We start from the raw sequence: 22,855 nt of genomic DNA, 5'->3' as shown, positions 1-22,855 counted from the left end.
GCACTATTCCCCAAAAGTGCCAGGGTAGACGTACAGCATATCTTCACTGCATGGTTTCAAGTGATAACCTAGGTAACATATGGATTCACCTTCGCACCGAGTGACGTGGAAGGGACAGTCCCCAAGCACCGCCATTTGTCACATTGGCATGTTGGTACCAGCTCAACACGGTAACAGTTATTTGTTGATCTGGCTGACTTATTTTTCACAATGTGCATCATTTTTGCTATTTGAATTGTCTGTTCAAGTGACTCTCTCTCTGTAGAGAAGCCTAACCAACTTTAAAAGATGTCATTAGTGTTCGTAGTAACAAAGCCCCAACTTTAAAAGATGGTATTTGTTTAATAAGCTTATCTAAATCCTGCTGTGAAATCTGAACATTTTCTTCCCTCTGACAATGCACATCTCAGCCCTCCCCGTCATAGCTCCCCCAAGGTCAGAACACCTACTAGAGGAATTGCGGAATGAATGCCAGGCACACAAAGAAATCGCAAATCTTTGCCTATCAAGAGATTCTGCAAATGTCATCTGCATTTCGATTGCATTGTTCAGGCACCTAAGATTAGCCTGTGCCCCTCACTTATGAAAAGGATAAAAATGCAGCTTTCTTTCCCTTACAGTCAGGATTAAAAGGTGGCAGCTTTAGTGAGGTTTGTTTATTAGTCCTCAAAATGACGCAAATTCAAAAAGTCTGCTTTAGGTCCATTCTTCAACTTCTGTCTGAGTTCATTTTTTCCTCAAGCAACAAACTTGCTTAATCAAGCCCAGAAAACACCATAAGGGAAAAAAAAAAAAAAAACAAACAAAACACCCTCTACATAAAAATCATAACAACTTAAGAGAAAAGAGAAGCACAGGGGGAAAAATTATGTTGCCAAGATATAAACCCTTGGAAAGAGAGTTAGGAAGCAGGACTGGCACAGCTGAGGATGGAGCTCTGGCTGCGACGGATGGTTATACACCTTGAAGTCATCTGTGTTGTGCTCCTTTTCTGTAAGGTTAGTAGTACTGATAGAGAGAGAACATAGCCGGGTACGCTCGGGCTACGGTCTCAAAGGCAACAGCAGCTCATGCTTGTTTGGTTCTATCACGGCCAGGTAATGCCATTTCTCCTCACCCTTCTTATATCTGGACAAATGGGATTTTTTTCTTTAACCCCCGCTGGGAATATTTCCTACTTTCATTGCATTCTGTCCCATGGGGGCTAACATTTTATTTCATTTCCGGTGACATCCGACACATAATAAACCATGTGATTATAAAGTGTCATCTTGTCATTTTGCTGTTGAGAACATCGGCTCCTTTGACACTCCACTGTGTGACAGACGTCTGAAATGCTGGGGGTGCCCTGGGTAGCTCCGAGGAGGGGGAGGGGGCCAAATCTTTACTGTGATGATTTTTCTGCATAACATTTGGCATAATTAGAAAAACGCTATTTTTTGAAACTGCTGTTTTCAGTGCTTAGCAATAAGTGAAAATAGTAAGAAGCTATTTTCACGTTTATGACTGTCACCACTTTGGACAGATTTTAGGTCTTGCAAGTACACAGCTGAGTGATGACAAACTGTGTTTTTCCTTGGGATCAAAGCTGACTTTTAATTCTGAACCTGGACAGGGAGAGCGCTGGAGCCGGGATCGTTCATTGGAACATTTTGGTATCATTCCCAACACACACATGGCAAACCCTTCTTATCAATGGAGACTGTTTAGAGAAAGTCTTTTTATTATCTATGCCCACCCCCAGCCCCTCCAAGCCATCCACCCCACCCCGTGTCCGGGTTATGATCCTTACATCAAACTGCCGTCTCCTACAGAGTGGCCACTGACTTTAGAAATTACTCCTGTAATAAACTGTGATAAAGGGAAATGTTCTCACCTAAAATTGCAGTTGGCACAAATGGGTCTGTCATACATCATAAGCAGGTCAAGGCAGAGAAAGTAAAAAGAGAAAGAACAGTAAATGACTGATGAAAGGCCCCCCAGTTTTCCCGCAGAAAGCCATAGAAAGCATCGGGTTACAACACTTCAAACACGCTAAGCTCCTAAAGCATCCTGGGCAGCAAAGTGAGCCCTGTGTGATTCTGACTGCTCAGGGTTTATGAAGAGATGAAACGACGGAAAGCTCTGTTACCTGGGTAATAGGAATTAGGCACCGATGTGCTGAGGGTGTTCGTTTTCATGGTAAAGGACGATGGTGAAGACACAGCTGTAAATAAGAGAAAAGGCATGTCAGCGGGGGTAGAGAAGCAGCACCAGAAAATATGGCCCTGAGGTCACTCACGGGGAAACGCCACTGGGTAGACTGTTGACCGAAGAAACAACAGAGGTTTACCCGCGTCTATGTTGTAAATACTATCAGTCTCCACTGTCCCTGCGGGGAGTTACTTGTACTTTAGAGGACATGCCCCCTTTTCTCACTGAAAAGATTTTCTGATTCCCACAAGTGAAGGAAAAAAACCCACAACCACAGCTGCCATGTGGGATTAAGAAATTCATGAATTTCCCTTTTGACTTCTAGCCTTTGCTTGCAGAATTTTACTATCACACTGAACTGATTTTTACAACTAAGTATGAGAGTGTGTCTACACAGGGCTTTTGGAGAATATTCCGAATGTCAGTGTTTTTGTAGTTTGCTAGATCCTCACCTTGCTCCTATTTTGGATATTCAGAGAGCTTTTCACAATGCTATGGTCTGTTTTATGAAAAATAAAGATGATGCTCTATCTGTGCTATATTTAACGTGAAAGCTGCATGCCTACATGTTGTCTTATTAGGCCTTTAAATCCTTGTAAACATGCTTATCTCTCCTTGAAATCTTCCTCTGAAACACTCAACATTTAACTATAACACCTTCTCTTCCCCCTGTTATTAAGAGGTAGAGCCAATCCCATCCAATTTATCTGATTCCGTTGAAAGTGGATATTTCCTGTTTTTAAAGTAGTTTAACTCTCTTCAACATCTTAATTGATTAGTGCTTTAAAAACACTTTAATTTCATTAAAGTGTGAGGATAAATTATTTGAATGTGCTTAAGTGCTCAAGCTGGCTAGATCTAAGTCTAAATTTTAATTCCTCTGATGTGGTTATACGGTTTATTTGATGCTGAGTTCCTGATCAGGACACTAATACCCACTTACGTGGCTGTTTTATGGGAGGCTCTACCAAACCCCTGAGGTTACTGCACGTCATCTTTATCCTGATGACACGTTAATATATTTTCACTCTCTTGGAGCAGTTCCCTGCAGACAATGATTTTACCTGTGTTTATATTTTTCAGGTACAGAATTAGCAAATGACAGAACCAGAACCCAGGCTGCCTGTCAGTTATATTTTTCTAAAATTGAGAAGTATCACGTTTATAATGCATCTTTGTGATAAGCTGCCAGGAAAAAAAAAGAGCAGTTGATAAAAACAAGGACAAAAACCCGAGTACCTATAAAACATGCCAGGGTCGGGGAGCATAATGCCTATTACCTGCTGACATTTTATATTTGTTTTGTAAAAATGTGCAAAACAGATACAAAATAACTATGTTTATTTTCACCTTTAAAACCCATACCCGCTATGCATATCTACTTTCCCCTCTTTTAGGTACGACTCCCATTTGCTTTGGGGGACGGGTTATTATTCCCCATTCTTAAAAATGTGCTCGGGCTTATTTTTAAATTCTCCAACCTCAGTTTTCTCACCGTCTCATTCCTAAAAACTACTTGCTTCCCAATCCTAAAAGATCTCAAACATATCCAGGCTTGGAGTAGGTCTGGGCTAGAAGCCTAGTGGTCTAATGAACACTTTTCATGAAAATTTCCTTCCTCAGTAACTGCTCTTTTAATTTAAAGGCATTTAGAGAGTATGACGATGACAAAGTTTACCATTAGGGTCACTGCCCGTGGATGGGATTGGATGAGACCTACCCATTGTTCAGAGAGCGGGAGGACAGTGGAATGCCTCGTGCGGTGCTTCCTCCACTGGCTTTACCGATGGAAGCATCAAATAACGCCTCCTGGCGGGTGAGCCCCAGAAGCTGTGTCCCCACTGCTGCAGCAGCCCCCCTCTACATGGGCAGTTTTGGATTTCCACAGATGCATTCAGTTTTTAAAAAGTCAATGTCAAATTCAATATCCTGTCCAGAGGCAAATACCTCCTGTTGCTCAAACTTCAAAAGCCTAGAAACTACCAATGTAGGTTTCTGCTCTTTGGGTAGGCAATTCCATGTAAATTTATTCGTGAGGAATTTCACCATGAAACAGGAGATCTGCAACGGTAATGGGTTATCATGGAAAGAGCGAGCGTGTATCCGCGTGGTCCCTTCCACACTGTTGGTCAAGAAATAACTGCTCTGACAAAAATTCTCATCTTGACCGTGGTGGGAAGGACTCGCCCCCCCCACACACACACAAATGCATCCTAAGTTGCTTTATTTTGGTAGTTGAACGCATTACATATCTTTAAATGGAAAATATATTTGCTACAAAAAAGCAGAGAAAATTGTATGAAAAAAAGGGATGGAATTTGTGGTAAACTGAAGAATCCCAGATTCTGCCACCTACACTGAAAATGACATGAAAGGGCAAAGGACAATGATCACGGTTGAGGAGTGTGTCCTGCCCGCCGGGGTGAGAGCCGTGTCTGCTGAAGTCCCGCACTAGCGGGCCAGGGTTGCATGTGGATAAATAAACGTAGGGCCTCTAACTGGGATAAGGTGGACAAATGGCAGCCACTGGGAACAGAAAGGAACACGCCTTTCCACGAAGCCTTGCTGAGTGTAAGGGAAAGGCAGGTGTTGGAGAAGGGTGCTGACCACAGCAGGCGTGACCAGAGAGGGTGGGGGGCCGGGGGAGATGCAGATCCCAACAGCCCAGGTGGGTGGTCAGGACAGGAGCGCACAACGTCCGCACTGGGATCAGCCCTCTCGCACCAGAGACCGTGTGCCTGTGATTCTCCCAGTCCCCAGCCTTTACTTTGTTACTATTGGTGACAGCTGTCCTTTAACCATCCGTAAGCCATCCAGCATCCTGGCGGCACAGCCAGGGTGGGCAGCAGCCTTTGGGCGTGGATCTCACATGTTAAAGAAACCTCTGACCTTGAACCTGTCAGCGCCGTGAACCACATCACTAGGCACAGGCCACGGGATTTACTTTTGGTCCCCGAGGAGATCACCAGGGACACGGCAACTGCACTTTTTGTATCCATACAATCCATGTAATTGTTGGCTTCCTAAAATAACGCCTTGTACCTGGATGGCAGGTGGCAGCGTGGAAGGTATTAGCTGAGCTCCGTTTACCCACCTGGTGTGAAACATAAGCCTTCTGAAGTGGAAATACAATTTAGCTTATTAATTGCCACTAACAGCCCTGTAATAAAGGCAGAACTTGTCAGCTAAACAAATAAACAATTAGCTTGTTACTGCCATTTAGTGAGCTGTTTTATAACGGGCTTCCCCCGTGGGACTGCACACCTGCCTCGCTTACAAGCAGGAGTTGCATAACAACAGGGATAGTGAGAAGCAGGTGCCTTCCTCTGGGTGAGGAGGGAAGCCTCCGTGTCACTGCTCTCGGGTCTTTACAGAAGCGTGGCCGTGGCTGCCCGTGCTGTCTGCTCCGGTCCCGTCACCCCTCCCCACCCCCCCGCCATTCCTAAGCAAGTGTGGCACGTGGGGACGTGCCCGGGATCATCTGAAGGGACTGGAGAAACCAACAGGGCCTAAGAATTCTCTGGGAGGTTTTGTTCCCCAAGCCCCAGCACCACGTGGACTCCTGGAAACCCGAGAGCTGCCCTGAAGGCAGGCACCGTGCAGCACTCACATCTCCCGTTGAGGTTGTGTGTGTCCATGAAGGAGAAGGCCTCGTCGCAGCTGGTGCCCTGCTCCGCGTAGCTCTTGTCCATGGAGCTCACCATCACCGTCATCTCCTGCCGTGTGCTGCTCATCGTCTCCTTCCGCTTCCTGGCCAGTTTCCTTGGGACAGAGAGTTCATTATGCAGACCCGCGTGAGGATGGAAAAGGAGCACTGACCAACGCTCGGGAACCACTTGTATGGAATTAATGGTGTTCATCCATAACAGTGTCTCATGATGCCTTCTAGATGGCAGGTTCTCTGCCAGCTGCAGACATGCAGAGGAGACCCATCTTCTCTGCCTGTCCTCAGGAAAACCCCCTCAGGCCAAAAGGCACATGAAAAGATGCTCAACATCGCTAATCATTAGAGAAATGCAAATCAAAACTACAACGAGGTATCACCTCAAACCGGTCGGAATGGCCATCATCAAAAAGTCTACAAACAGTAAATGCTGGAGAGGGTGTGGAGTAAAGGGAACCTTCCCACACCATTGGTGGGAATGTAAGTTGATGCAGCCACTATGGAGAACAATATGGAGGTTCCTTAAAAAACTAAAAAGAGCTACCATATGATCCAGCAAACCCACTCCTGGGCAGATATCCAGAGCAAACCATAATTCAAAAAGATACGTGTACCCCAGTGTTCATAGCAGCACTGTTTATAATACCCAAGAAATGGAAGCAACCTAAGTGTCCATCGACAGAGGAATGGATAAAGAAAATGTGATACATATACACAATGGAATACTACTCAGCCATTAAAAAAAGAATGAAATAATTCCATTTGCAGCAACATGGATGGACCTAGAGTTTATCATACTAAGTGAAGTAGGTCAGATAGAGAAAGACAAATATCTTAAAATATCACTTATATGTGGAGTCTATAAAAAATGATGCAAATGAACTTATTTACAAAACAGTCACAGACCGTTCAGATAATATACATATTATGATATATTAAATAAAGAAAGAAAGAAGTAATAGCAATGAACTTACAAAAGAGACTCAGACAGTTCAGATATACATACTACTATATGTAAAATAAACAACAAACTGCATAGCATAGGGAAATATACCCAATATTTTACAATAATCTATATGGAAAAAGAATCTGAAAAAGTATACATATGTATCTGAATCACTTGGATGTACATCTGAAATGAACAACATTGTAAATCAACCATACTTCAATTAAAAAAAAAAACCCTCAGTCATGTTAGGAACATACAGCCTAACCATTACCTTACACTTCTCCTACTATGAGCTAAAGTAAAAGGGCCAATGACCCTAGTACAACGCAGTCATAATATACTTACTGATAGGCTTCTACAGTTACTAACTTCTCACTAAATTATTCCTGACATGCCATATTCAGGGTCCAAGAGTAGATTCCCCCTAGTAGATATTCATCATACAGAACCGAAATAATCCAAGCAATGAATCTAAGGGTCGCCCTGCAGAACCAAAGGACAGCCCAGGCGAGGTGTGAAGACAGCATCACTGGAGTGTGTGTGGGAAGGGAGGAGGCTGTGAGGCAGCCTGCATGGACAGAGGCCTCTGAGGGGCATCTGCCGAATCTCAGACGGCTGTGACACTGGACCGAACCCCAAAGGAACACAAAGTTGTTCCCCATCAAGGCTGGTCAACAGGGCAGAAGGTAAAAAAAAAAAAAAGTCAAGTTGTCAGCTTCCCTGCCAAGTTTTGCAGAGGAGTGAGTCCTCAGGCTCCCTCCCTGGGTGAACGAGATGCAAAAAGGCCCTGGAAGGTAGAGAGAGTTCCAGTTCTTTTGGAGACAGAGTTTAACCCTGGCCTTTCTATCATGCTCATTAACCACCAGAAGCTCATAATCTTAAGTTACAGAGACCTGGACAAAACCCATAAAAACCTAAGGGAAACTGACATTGGAATACACAGATAAAACACGTTTTTATAGCTCTTACTACCGGAGGTTGTTTGATGCACCCAGGACAGACAAGAATAGAATTAGAGATGCTTAAGAAGAAGGTATAAAGCAAGAAGCTTTAAGAAGACGAGAGCACCATAATACTAAAAATATAATGTCCTAAATATTCTAATTTTGCTTAAGCACTTAGCATGTACACAAGAAAATGGCAGCTATTTCTAGTAAATCATCTTGACTCTGATTAACCTAGGACACAGCAGAATTTAAAATGAGTTGCATAATCAAAATCACCCCCATATTAGGTGATTACTAATGCAGTGTAAGACACTGACAACATTAGACCACATGGATAAACTTTATTTTCATTTCCAAATGCCGCATAATCCAAATGCTTTCTTGCCCGTAGTTACAATAATCTTTTGATTTCATACTTGGAAGGCAGAAGGGTTTCATTAATAAGTTGCCCCTTTTTTATTGCCAAAAGTTGTTTGGAAAAAAAAAGATACATTTTTAAACAGAAAAAGAAAATGATTTATAACTTCTGTGACAGTGTTGAAGTTGTAAAGACGGGAATGTATAATAAAACTGGAGCAGCCATTGTGGAGAAGAGTATGGAGGTCCCTTAAAAAACTAAAAACAGAGCTACCCTATGATCCAGCAATCCCACTCTTGGGCATACATCTGGAGAAAACTATAATTCAAAAAGATACATGCACCCCAATGTTCATAGCAGCACTATTCACAATAGCCAAGACATGGAAGTAAGCTAAGTGTCCACTGACAGATGAATGGATAAAGATGTCATACATATATACAATGGAATACTACTCAGCCATAAAAAAGAATGAAATAATGCCATTTGCAGCAACATGGACGGACCTCAAGATTGTAACACTAAGCGAAGCAAGCCAGACACAGAAAGACAAATATACTATGATATCACTTATATGTGGGATCTAAAAAAATGATACAAATGAACTCATTTACAAAACAGAAATAGACTCACATACATAGAAAACAAACTTATGGTTACCAAAGGGGAAGAGAGAGGGAGGGATAAATTAGGAGTTTGGGATTAACAGATACACACTACTATATATAAAATAGATAACCAACAAGGACCTACTGTACAGCACAGGGAACAATACTCAATAACTTGTAATAACCTATAAGGGAAAAGAATCTGAAAAAGAATATATATATAATACATATATATAAAAAACTGAATTGCTTTGCTGTACACCTGAAACTAGCAAAGCATTGTAAGTCAACTATATTTCAATAAAAATTAAAAAAATATGCATTTACAAAAAAAGTTGTAAAGGTTTTGAAAAGGAAGCTGGCATGGCTCCTCTGGGTGCCAGTGTGCAGATGCTGGTCATCTTCTCCAGAGCCCCCTTTTTTCCAGCCAATCATGCTAGTCTAAGAGGCAGAGTCTAGGCTTGGATGTTCTCCACAGGTGTTCTGGATAGAGGTAGCACTGGCTCTAGGCCCACAGCTGCAGTTACAATAGTACATTTGCTCTCCACTTCTGCGTCTGCCAGCTCACTGGAAAAGCATTCTTAAGCCAGGTCTCCCCAGGAGCACTAAAGTGGAGGACCGACATAATTAGCACCATCATTCAGGCAAAATGTCCCCCCTTTGCTGGGATTTCTTTAATTTGCTTTGGACTGAGCTATGCAGATAACTTTCCCAATATTTTCTTTTGTTTTGCCTATGAAGAGAGACATAGTCAAGTTCGCCAGACTTCCCTCTTTGTCTTCTCTTGCTTGTGTTTCTCTAATCCTTACAGGTTAGGAAATGACAGTGAAAGTGCTTCCTACTGCTGGTGGGAGGCGGTGGTGGAGGGGGGATGTGTGCTCCAATAAATGCCAAGCTTGTACTGGAAAGATCTCTCTCCTCTCTAATCCTCCGTGTGTGAACTAATTTCAGTGATGTCATACTACACACTCTACTGCTGATCTTCCTTAAGCACAAAAGAAGCCCATTAAGGACTCATGAGAACCTGGTTTCTCCTGCAATTTACAATGTCTGCGACCCTTATGGGGCATCCACCCTCTGGAGCTGAGAGGCTGCCTCCCCTTCCATTTCTCCAGTGCCCACTACTCCTTATTGTCTTAGACCCACCACCATTCCTGAGCAACTGTGGCATGTGGGGACGTGCCCAGGATCATCTGAAGGGACTGGAGAAACCAACAGGGCCTAAGAATTCTCTGGGAGGTTTTGTTCCCTAAGCCCCAGCACCACGCGGACTCCTGGAAACAGGAGATTTTTGATTTGTCCTCATGCACAGCTAAATGCTATAGTCCATAATTACAGATGGTTGAGGAAGGTTAGATTTAGAATTGAGAGATGGGAATAAGTGTGGATTAATTGAAATTATTCTCTTTCTCTTTTTCTCCTATTTCTCTTTTGGACTTTGTGTTTCAGATCTGTATTTTATATTTTAAAGAAAACTTTAAAAACTGTCAGAAAAACATTGTGAACTTAATGAAATAGTGTTTTGTGCAGGAAAACTGAAGTGGAGGCAATTTTCTTTGCAATCTTATCTAAAGACACAAGTAAATTTACTTTCCATTTTGATTTTTAAACCAATGGTTTGCCTGAGATACTTCAATCTCAAATCTCTAAATTTGGATTGAATGAGTCTCAAAGACCCTTAGTAACAACAACAACTAAAAATGTTCCTACCAACACCTAAAAATGGAACATAAAAAATTAGAGAGAGGACTTTCAGTTTATGGTTGGGCATGTAAGGAGCTTGGAGGTCATCACTCTGTCCTAACAACAAGTAAAAAGCTGAAGAGACAGAAAATCAACAGCTCCTTCTAACTTGTCAGATAACTGAGGTCACAGGGCAAATCAGTGCCCCCCCCAAATTACAGAGACAAACAGGTGGATACAGAGAATCACAACTCACCAGAGCAGAAACACATGAGCAGAAATCTGTGTGAGAATCATCACTGGGGTAGATAAAGCTAAACTAGAATTGAATTATTGGAGGGTCAGTGTGGAGAAGTCTGAGACTTTAAAAACTCCAAGGGCATCCAGACTTAGGGGTACCACACCTTTTTGAATTTTATCTCCAGGAATCCTACCTCATTCTCAAAGTAAAGACTGGAGGAAAAAATTGGGCTTCCAGCAGGAGGAGGGGGAAAGTAGACATTTTGAAATACACCCAGAGCATTCTGTGCTTTTTAAAAGGGCTTGCCCTCAAGAACACTATTTTACTAGATGGTTGAGGAAGGGGGAACATGTTGGGGGAAGGAAAATATCCAAATCCAGCTTTCTCCAGCCATCCTGTCCACCCAAGGTGGGGGCACTGAACCACCTGTGCAGGCCACAGCTCAGGGACACAAGTTCACTAACAGGCTGAGACCCAATCATAGGTCACCTCCTCTCCCCCAACACCTTACTATCACATTACTAAAGACCTATTTTTAGAAGTCATTTTTCCCTGGTACATCAAGTCTGGACATCAATAAAAAATTACAATGCATACTAAAAGGCAAAAAACACAGTTTAGAGACAGAGGAAGCATTGGAATAAGGCTCGTATGGGAGGGATGTTGGCATTATCAGACTGGGAATTTAAAATAACTATGAGTCATAGGCTAAAGGTTCTAATAGAAAAAGTAGACAACGTGCAAGAACAGATGGAAAACAAAAGCAGAGAGATGAAAATTTCTAAGAATCAGAAAGAAATGCTAGAGATTAAAAAAAACCCCTGCAACAAAAACAAAAGATGCCTTTCATGGGCTCATTAGGAGAATAGACATGGCTGAGGAATGTTTCTCTGAGCCAGAGGATATGACAATAGAAACTTCCAAAACAGAAAAGCAAAGGGAAAAAAAAGGCTGTAAAACAAGATAACAGGATATCCTGAAACTTTGGGACAACTAAAAAAGGTGTAACATGTGTATAGTGAGAAACCAGAAGGAGAAAGGAAGAAAGAGAAGTCACTATTTCTATTATCCAAAGAAACAGTGACTGAGAATTTCCCCCAGTTAATGTCAGACATCAAAACAAAGACCTGAGAAGCTTAAAGAACACCAAGAAGGATAAATACTAGTAATTCTACACCTAGCAAATTCAAACTTCAGAAAGTCAAAGATAAAGAAAAAATGTTGAAACAAGCCCAAGGGGAAAAATAAACCCTACTTATAGAGTAGCAAAGATAAGAATTATACCTGGGCTTCCCTGGTGGCACAGTGGTTGAGAATCTGCCTGCTAATGCAGGGGACACAGGTTCGAGCCCTGGTCTGGGAAGATCCCACATGCCGCGGAGCAACTAGGCCCATGAGCCACAACTACTGAGCCTGCGTGTCTGGAGCTTGTGCTCCGCAACAAGAGAGGCCATGATAGTGAGAGGCCCGCGCACCGCGATGAAGAGTGGCCCCTGCTTGCCACAACTAGAGAAAGTCATCGCACAGAAACGAAGACCCAACACAATCAAAAGTAAAGTAAAATAAATAAATAAATAAAAGAATGTATTTCCATTAAAAAAAAGAATTATACCTGACTTCTTCTCAGAAACCATGCAAGAAAAAAGAGAGTGGAGTGAAATATTTAAACTGTTGAGAGAAAAATACCACCAACTTAGAATTCTGTACCCTGTGAAATTAGCCTTCAAAAATGAAGGAAAAATAACTTTCTCAGACAAAAATTGAGGATATCCTGTGATAAACCATAATGGAAAAGAATATATAAAAAAAGAATGTATATATATGTATAACTGAATCAGTTTACTGTACAGCAGAAATTAATGCAGTATTGTAAATCAACTATACTGCAATAAAAAATAAATAAAAAAAGAAATAGAGGGAATTTGTGGCCAGTAGACCTACCTTGCAAGAAATTGTAAAAAAAGTTCTTCAGAAAGAAGGAAAATGACATATTTCAAAAGGAGATCTACATAAAGAGGATTAGAGAAGGAATAAATGAAAGTGAAATAAAAACTTTTATTTTGCTTATTCTTAATTGATCTAACAAATAACAGTTTGTTCAAAATAATAACAGCGACAATATTGTTGATAGTTACAGTTTATGTATGAGTGAAGTGAATGATAGAATGAATCCAGCGACATGGAGGAGGAATTACGCATATTTCATTATTCTAAAGTACTTACACTAACTGTGATGCAGTATAGTGTGATTTAGAAGTGGACTTGATTTGGCTGTAAATGTTTATTGCTAACTTTAGGTAAGACCCGACTAATCTGTTGTTAGAAGAAAACCACTTTAAAAATAAAGATATATGTAGATTAAAAGTAAAGGGATACAGGGACCTCCCTGGTGGTGCAGTGGTTAAGGCTCCGAGCTCCCAATGCAGGGGACCCAGCTTCGATCCCTGGTCAGGGAACTGAGCCCACATGCATGCCACAACTAAGAGTTCACATGCCACAACTGAGGAGCACACGTGCTGCAACTAAGACCCAGTGCAACCAAATAAATAAATAAAATAAATATTAAAAGAAAGAAAACAGTGTTTGCTTTAAAAAAAAAGTAAAGGGATGGAGAAAGTTATAACCTGCCAAGAGTAACCAAAAGAAAGCAGGAGGAGCTTTTTAAATTTCAGACAAAGCAAATGTCAAAGCAAGGAAAGCTATCTGGGGTAAGAAGGGCATTAGGTAATGATAAAGGGGTCAGTTCTCAAGAAGATATAACAGTCCTTAATGTGTATGTGCCCAAAAACAGAGCATCAAGCTATGTGAAAAAGAAAAACTGGATAGAACTGCAAGAAGAAATAGATGATTCCAGTACTATCATTGGAGACTTCAGCACCCCTCGACCAGAAATGGGCAGATTCATAAGGCAGATAATAAGTTAGGACATAGCTGAACTCAACAGCATCATCAATCAACCTGATATATCAATAACTGACATCTATAGAATACTTCATCCGACAACAGTAGAACACATATTCAAGTTCACAGACAATATTCACAAAGATAGGGCTCACATTCTGGGCTATAAAACACACCTTAATAAGTTCAAAAGAACAGAAACCATATGATCCAGCAATCTTTCTCCTTGGTATTTACCCAAAGGAGCTGAAAACTTTTGTCCACATAAAAATGGCACACTGATGTTTATAAAAGCTATATTCATAATTACCAAAACTTGGAAGTGACCAAGATGTCCTTCAATAGATGAATGAATAAATGAACTGTGGTCCATTAAGACAATGAAATATTATCCAGCACTGGAAAGAAATGAGCAATCAAGCTGTAAAAGACATGGGGTAAACATAAATGCATATCACCAAGAGAAGAAGCCAATCTGCAAAGGCTCCCTGCTGTATGATTCCAACTGCATGACATTCTGGAAAAGACAAAACTATGGAGACAATAAAAAGATCAGTGTTTGCCTGGGATAAACCATAATGGAAAGAATATAAAAAATGAATGCATGTATGTGCATAACTGAGCCACTTTGCTGTACAATTAGCACAACACTGTAAATCAACTACACTTCAATTAAAAACAAAAGATCAGGGTTTTCCAGGCAGGGAAGGAGGACTGACTAAGCCGAGCACAGAGGATTTTTAGGGCAGGATGATACTATAACGGTGGGTATGTGTCATTATTTAGCTGTTAAAAACTATGGTACATATGACACCGAGTGGACCCTAATGTAAACTATGTACTTCAGGTGACAATGACGTGTCATCAGTTGTAACAAATGTACGATTCCGGTCCAGTATGTTGACAGAGGGGGAAGCTGTATGTGTGGGGCAGAGTGTATATGGGAACTCTCTGTTCTCTTGCTGTACTTCTTGCTTAATTTTGCTGTAAACCTAAAACCGCTCTAAAAAATAAAGTCTATTAAAAAAAAAAAAAAACCCTGCAATACTGCCTGGAAAAAAATTAAGAGGGAGAAAAAAGATAGTTAGAGCCCTAAATTTCCCAACTAGAACAAAACAGGAGAAGGAAAGAAATGTGGGATGAATTCAAATGAAAAGGACTGCCCTTCATGCTTATTCTATTCCAACATTTCTTTTGTATTTCTTTCCTGGCATAAAAATAAAAAAACAAGGAACGAGGGCAAAGGAACTGGAAGAAAACTACTTGGCAAGTTATTGACTATGTGACAGGCATGACTTAGAGCTAGTAAAGACAACATGGTGAGGAATGATGTCTTCAGCATCGTGTCCTACAGGAGGAAGAGCCGCAGGACAATGGCCACCAGTTAGGAGACCCAAGTGCAGCATGGTTGGGAGGAAAGCAGAAATAACTCCTCCTCTGCTCTTCCTCCCTGAATCTGAACTGAGTGGCAGTTGTCAGAGGATCAGGGTGGAATGGCATGCTTTTGCCATGTGCACCAAGCAGACTCAAGGGGAAGGAATCCAAAGGTTAACCTCAGTGTGGACCCTAGTCAAGCTCCTGGCTTATTGCAACTCAGGGTTATAGGACACAGTTCGCCAACGAGCCCGACTGGCCCCACTCCCAACCCTAATGGAGACCCTGCCATGTTGGGTTACGTCAACAAAGATCGTGACCAACAAAGGACTTGGTAACACTGACCTGAAGATCAGTGGTTGGCTATAAAAAAGGTATCTTCATTCTTAAATGATCTGTCGTTTAAAATTCTACAGGGGAGGCAAAACTCGAGGATTTGCAAATTGCATATAGACATAAGAAGGAAAAGGCAAATGGCTTTCTGGTCCTGGCTTCTACAATTAAGTGTGTGCTTCGACTTAGTTAAGGACTGGTGCAGAAGCTGGAATGGAGAAGAAGTATTTAATTTCTTCTCACAGTAGGGCTGAAGTAGATATTGGTTGAGTCAAAGAATGCATACATTACACCAAACTGCCAAGATACAGCTGAATAAACCTCAGTGAATAGGGGGCTGTCCCCGTAAAGATGGATCTGTGAGAACTACCAGATGCTGTTGTTTTTAAAGGCAAAATTTTAAGGAAAAGGAAAAGAAGATGATCCGACATTTTAAATCCTTTCAACGCAGAAGAACTGGCATTATAACAGTTAATAGAAAAACAATGAGGAAAATAATTACAAAACCTTATGCAGGACTTGAGATAAACCAGGCACATTACATTCATTAACTCTTAATTCTCACAACAGCCCAGTGAGGAGATCACTATTGTTATCCCCATCTTAGAGAGAGGGAAACTGAGGTACAGTGTTGTTAAGTTTCCCAAGGAAATATGGCCAGACAACTCTAGACCTCTGGCATCGCTTCCTGTGTTGAGATAAAACCATCTCCATGAGACTTATTGGCCTCACTAAGCAAACTTTATTGGTTGCTTAAATCTGGACACAGAAAATAAAGGCTAGTTTTCTTTGCCAGCTGCGACTCTGTGGCCGACGACCAACGTAAGAGTGTTTCTCTAACTTCGCTGCTCACTGTATCATCACCTAGGTAACCACCGCGTCCATGTCTTGCAGACACAGCGCTATGGACACACTCATTCCCCACCCAGCTGCCTTCTGGTTCTCACTGACTAGTGAACATGGTGCGTGTTAATCACAAAGAATAGACTTGCACGTTGAGACAAGTCAGGGTTTTGATCTTGGTTGGGTCTCTTTTTCAGAGTTTACCTCTTGACCCTGTGATGAGATAAATTTATAGGCTGGAGTCGCCTCAGGCAGACTGAGAGGGGGCTTTCGACACTGGCCTTCCTCCCCTGCAACTGAGAAGTGGGGGCCGACTTTATTAACATATTACTTAAGGCTACAGCTTTATGTTGGGTTACCTAGAGGCAAAGATGCCCTAGAATGCTCCACTGACCAGTCAGGGTGTCTGCAAGGAACACACACCAGCCAAGAGAAGCGAAGAACCCTGTGGACCTCTTAGGCTAGTAGCTGTCAGGATCTCTCTTTGTACCCATGTACACATACCACAACCATGAGTATTTCATGTTGAAGAGGCTCAAATAACACAGTCATATTATACAAATTAAATGAAAAATTAGTCTTTCTCAATCTTAGAAGTTGTAAAGGAAGTATCTGGAAAAGGTTGACTTTCTTTGAAAACAAGTTGAAATTACATGTATTACAATCCAGGAACACTTCAAAATCATGATGTGTATATCTTTTTTTTTTTTTTTAAACATCTTTATTGGAGTATAACTGTTTTACAATAGTGTGTTAGTTTTTCCTTTACAACAAAGTGAATCAGTTATACATATACATATGTTCCCATATCTCTTCCCTCTTGAATGATGCGTATATCTTTTGTATGACTCTGATGATGACAGCTCTTATCACAAATTACAATAAATAAAGGGATTGGGAACGTGTTATTTATTGCAAGAAAATTCATGGACTCATGTGGGAACAAAATAATTCCAATATCCTATGTTTTATTTTTGGAATTAACAGGATTAAGAATAGAATCTGTTATTTTCTGGAGGGAGTCCAAGTACCTAAAGCTTTTTAACCGTAGATTGTTCGACTGATAAAACTTTTCCTCACCCTTGAGTTTCAAAGGAACCTCTGATTGGAAAACATTATCTGGAAATGGTTGGGAACATTGTTTTTATTCTCAGCCCACAGGTATTTCACTATGTTTCTTGGCAAATGTTAGCATCAGCTGCATGAGGGCAAGGCTTTGGCCTCTTTTGTTTGCTGTATATGCCCTGTCCTAGAACTGTACTGGCCTGTGGTAGGCACTCAACAAATCTTTCTATTTGTTCTTATTCTGATTAATTATAATATTATTTCCTAATTATAAAAATATGGGATGAACATATTTGTGTGTGAGGGGGAGAGACAGAGACAGAGAGACACAGTGAGTCTGGTGCACAGCTAATGAAGCTAAAGGCCTCTGGGTCAGTACTTGGAATTGACATGCACTTCTCAGGGCTCAATCCCATAGCTTTTCTGTTTGTGGAAAGAATGAAAAGGACCCTGCCAGTTTGAAAACACAAAACATGGATGTAGATGTATTTTTCTAAGTGATAAAAGAGGAATTGAAAAAAAACCCCACAACTCTTTTTTTGGGTAACTTGAACTTAACATTATCCCTATAACAGCCTTGGAGGAAAAGCTGCTGGGTCCATCCTGAAATGTACTTAATTATCACTCTCCCCCGTTTTTCCTATCTGCTTGGGCATCTTCCCCACCTCCCTGGTTACCTTTCCTGCCAAAGAGAAATTCCTTGAGAGCCCAACTTTCCCCCATACCCTCCCCCATTTTCTATCTGGCCCGGAGGGTGAGAGCGCCTGTTTTATAACTGTCTGGTAATGTTTTAAGCTGGCCTCATCCAAAAACAGGCTGCAGCAAGGACCAATGAACACACACACACTCTGCTCTCCTGACACATACATCTTCCACTCGGGAGTAACTCACAGCTCATACAAGCGCCTACTGTAATTTCCCAGATCAGCCTAAGATTTTGAAACATTAAAAAAAAGCCAGTAGTAAAAATAATAGATGCAGTATCAGTCAATCTTAGCAATATTTTGTTTAGTCTTATTTCCCGCATCAGGGCAATATGAATCCACAGGGACTAGAACCAGCGATGGCACAGAAAATAGGAAATGAGCAAAATAGGAACACAACACACAACAGAGAAAAATAGGAATAAAGTGACATTAGTGCTAGCGGGTCCCCGCTCACAGTCAGCTTATGTGGCTGAATTCTGTGTGTGCACATTATCTTGAGATTTAATGGTTTCAAAAGTGTCCCTCTGCCGCAAGACTAAATTGGTACACTGTTCATCCTCCATCAGACTATAAATATGAGTGAGAAAGAGAGGAATTTTTAATGCGTGTCATATCGGAATAGTACCTCCAGTTTCCTCTTGACGAAGTTCGTTAAGCTCACTAAAAAATTGGAATGCCTGTCTATGAAAAACAGAGCAAGCCATTGGTGTCAACACGCAGGGAAATCAGAGTCCAATAAACAAGAAAACTGTGTGTTCTGTTTCTGAATTAACCGGGGACATTATCACAAAATCCAGGTGACCCCTTGGATATGCAGAACTAAGTATCCAAGAAGCTCATAAACACGTAGAATGAAAAATTTTCACAAAATCGTTCTATTCCAAGTGTAAAATACAGCTGCTGGTTAATTTATTCAGGGGCAGATACAACCCATTTCTTCTGGGGCTCTAGCAACCTGTGTGGAACACAGCAACCGAAAGAGATTGCTGCAGAAGCACCAGCTTTAATATTTCATTACTTACAGGCATCTCTATGGTCATCTGACTGGCCATTGGGCTTTTCTAAAAATCCATTTATCTACCAACCACTCTTCCCCACCCAGGCCTATGTTTTCTTAACTTATTCTAAACTGTGGTCACTTTATTGACAAAAATATTCTTTTCCCCATGGAAAGATACAAAAATCACACTTAAAACATTTTACCTCTGATTCTGAATTTGTAAGTTTCTCTTTTTTACAGATAAAGGCAAAGCAAGCTACATTTATTTTAGTACTTTGGTACACTGGTAGCAAAAGGTTCTTACTTGTTATCGGAAATGTGAAAAGCAAATAATGTCGCCTTTATATGCTATTTATTTATTATGTATGTGTATATGAGGCAGCGGGGGTTGATGGGAGACAGAGGAATTGTTTTTCAAAGTTAAAATGAAATCTCAAAAGTAACACCAAAGTTGTACTAAATTATCATATTTAGCAAGTTGTGTTTTCCCACATACTCACCAACACTTGATATCAGTTAAAAATGTTTGCCAATCTGATGGGTAAAACAATGGCATCTCAGATTGTGTAGATTTGCATATAACTGATTATGTGTGAGGCTGAATATATTTTCAAATGTCACTTAGCCATACATTGGTATTCTGTAAGTTGCCTATGTATATTTTATATCCATTTGTACATTTGGGTTTGTCTTTTCTTATTGATGTCTAGATATTTTTTTTTTACAGTTAGGCCACTAGTGCTTCGACATATACATATTAAGAATATTTTCTTCTATAGCTTGTTTTAAAATTTTGTTTATGGTGTCCTTTGGTATACAAACGTTTATGATTATGTCCATGATGGTTTTAGGGCATTCCCTACCCTGAGGTTACAAAGATATTCTCCTATACTTTATTATACCTGGTGCTCTTTCTCTTCCTAGTGACAAAGGGGATGAATTAGATACTGGCTTCTCAGGTATGGCAAAAAGATAAGCAGACAAGAGGGTTTAAGATGGTGGTGAAAGTAGCTGACGTAGGTCTAGAAGCAACCAGGTTCAATGAGCACCCCTGAAGCCAGAATGTATTCTCTAAATGCCACTGTCAGCTAAAACCCCCAAGATTTCTTGCAGAAATGGCTGATTCCAGTCATGGGGCAGACAATGAATAAGATTAGCTGAGACCATCCTGTTGGACCAGAAAGCAGGGAAGCTCCAAAGATTTCTGGGGTCATGTTGGAAGAACACAGGAGACAACCTGAAGGGGCTCCTCCTGGCCAAAGAGGAGATGCTCTCAACATGCAAACACTAGTTATTGTAAAGCGTTCAAACATATTAAATAGGTAAAAATCCCTGAGTCCATAATGGTACTACTGGTTACTGTATAAAGTTGTTATGACACCAGTGCATTCCGAAATTAGAAAATAAAGGGAATGAATTAAATGTTGATCTCGAGTTTCCTATAGGAATTGTATTTCAGGATAACCAAATATTTGAGCCGAGATGGCACTTAATAAATATGGATGGAGTGATGGAATTAGGATGTCACCATTTTGAAACCCCTAATAAAATAATAGATCTAGGCAATCATCATCAGTAGCTTAAAAAGCCATTAAGTGAAAGGCTGAAGTGGAACCTTGTAATGGATGGATCAGGTTGGTGAAACCGCCACCCGCCAATCAATCTGAGCGTTACGTGCTTCCCGAGGCAGCCCGATGGGAAGTAAAAGCATGACCACAAGCAGCTCCTACCCAAACAAGAAGCCTGAATCTGATTCAGCCTCCCTCTCTCACCCAGATCACAGTAAGCACAGATGGTGAAAGGCACCTTACATGACACGCTAAGAACAGGTCAGCAAAGCTCAGAACGCAGGAGATTCCACAGGATGAATGGCTTATTCAACAAGTGAGGGCGGGTGGAACACGTGAGCCCATGTTATGAATGAAGACACACCTACGAAAGGCTAAGTGACCAGAACGACAGCCAGGTCTCCAACCCTTTAATTCATTTTTCCCAATACATTCTGAACAAGACCTCTAGCTTGACAAGCTCAGAGTCAGAACCAACTTTCACAGCAATAATTGGGGTTTTCCATGTTTCAAAGGAAATTCATAGAAAAGTGAATTGAGATGCACTTGCTGTACGAAGCTGATGAAGTGACAGTTCCAAATGCAGAGCTCAAAAGTAACAACAAAGCTGATTTCTACAAACAGAAAAACAGCCTTCCTTTTAACTGAGCACTTCATCCTGAAAAGGGGATTCTCCTTTTCCTCATTAATGGTCTTTCCCCTTTTCTTGTGATTGGAGAGTCACATGATTTAAATAAAAAGTGAGAAACTGAGCCAACTCAGACGATGGCTGCGTGATTCGTAGGAGCAAATAACACCGACGTGAAAGACATTTCCTGCAAAGTATGACAGACTTTCAAATTATCCTTCTCTAGCTAATTAGCATTTTAGAAAAATCGGGTTTAATCATTAGAGAAGCCCACTGCTTATCTGGGAGCTCTCTCGTGAGCAGTGCCGGCAACTTTCAGGGGAGACGTATCCAGCAGGTACTGCATTTTCTTTCGATTTCTGAAGCAAAGAGAAATACTGCCACCCCCCTCCCCACGAATTCAAAGATAATTCAAACATAATGACCTGTCTGTGTCGTGCTATGGCGTTTCTTCACGCACATCAAAGAGTCAAGGGGGAAGGGACACGGGTAGCAGGTATTTGAAAGCTTCCCTTGCATAGGCTATATACACAGAAGAGATTCACGGCTTTGCTTAATTTATAAAACACCTACCTCCCCATTAAATGGCATGACAGCAAACTTATATGGCAGCTGACATAAATCACAATTCATATTGTGTGGGGTATTGGCTTGGGCGGTGTGAACAGTTAAGACTCCTGGGGGTGAGGGGAACACCAAAAACAGCCCAAATTATCCTCAGTCACATGCATGTTTCTTTTTCAAACTTGTGACTTTGGGCTGCTTCGGTGGCTGCGCAAAGGAATGTTCTGCTCCCTGAGTCACAGAGAGAATGCTCAGCTTTTCATTCTGCTAACGACGTAGAGAACTACAACAATTATGTGAAAAGTCTCTGTAATATTTGAGACTTATATTAAGATGGACAGAGTTGAAAACTATTTGCTAAAATGTGTGCTGGAAAGATGGGTTGAATTTCTACCCAGCAACTCTAGGCCACTGACTTGAAGCTCCCTTAACATTTCATTCCAACAAAATACAATCATTAATTCTTACAATTACTATCATATGGCTATGCATCTTGGAGTTTGTAATAAGTCAACCAACCTTTAGCAAAACACATAGGGTTTGAGCTGCCTACATACAGTGAAGGCCAGGAGTTATTTCGTGGAAGGCTTTGGAGGTGAAATTGAGAAGGTGGGTGGTAATACTTAGACAAGAAAAGCTACACTGAGCAGGAAATAATATAATAGGAATTAGATTTTAGGAAAAAGAATTTTCCATTTTCTCTCATCTCTTCATACCTCCATGATCCCCCCTCTCCTCTGTCAGGTGAATACCTCTTATTTCACTGAGTAAATAGCAGCAACCAGAGGAGACACCCCCCTCCCCCATACACATATTTTTGCCAGTTCTGGTTTTCTGTATGAATGACACAGACACTTTCTTAAGTCTGGGTTTCCCCATATGGGGAGAGTGTATCACATATTTTGTAGGATGATTATGAGGATTAAGTGAGAATACAGGTGAAGTACACTTCCTGACACTTGATAAGGACTCAATAGTTAGGAGGGAAAATAAGACAGAACCCTTCTCTAACAGCTGACTGCTGTTTCAAATAATGCTGCTGTTCCTGGATATTTGAGAATCCACGGAAGATGTCTTTCACTCTATTTTTTCTAGCATTTGTTCATTCAGCAGTTCATAAGCACTGTGAGCCCAGCAGTGTGCTAGCAGCTGGGGATATGGGTGAAGACATCAGCTCTCCTGTCTGAGGAGTTTAAAGCTGCCGGGATAGATGGGCACGAAAAACCACC

The 22,855-nt window shown here is 41.1% G+C and overlaps 1 protein-coding gene across 4 annotated transcripts in view; it reads right to left on the bottom strand.

Moving 5' to 3' along the window:
• PTPRM (protein tyrosine phosphatase receptor type M) overlaps positions 1-22,855 on the bottom strand; it is a 760,161-nt gene that overhangs the window by 145,571 nt on the left and 591,735 nt on the right. For 2 of the 4 annotated variants that reach the window (XM_059041252.2, XM_067015652.1), the window contains 3 exons: positions 5,804-5,955; positions 2,132-2,206; positions 1,877-1,903 (listed from right to left, as the gene is read on the bottom strand). In XM_059041252.2, the coding sequence (XP_058897235.1) occupies positions 1,877-1,903; positions 2,132-2,206; positions 5,804-5,955 (254 nt within the window). The remainder of the gene's footprint in view (positions 1-1,876; positions 1,904-2,131; positions 2,207-5,803; positions 5,956-22,855) is intronic. The other 2 variants (XM_059041256.2, XM_059041253.2) reach the window with 1 other exon arrangement.

Source organism: Kogia breviceps, chromosome 15 (assembly GCF_026419965.1).
Source record: "Kogia breviceps isolate mKogBre1 chromosome 15, mKogBre1 haplotype 1, whole genome shotgun sequence".
NCBI classification, from domain to species: domain Eukaryota; kingdom Metazoa; phylum Chordata; class Mammalia; order Artiodactyla; family Physeteridae; genus Kogia; species Kogia breviceps.
Note: the sequence above shows the minus strand (reverse complement) of the source record. Positions and strands in the feature narration are given on the sequence as shown.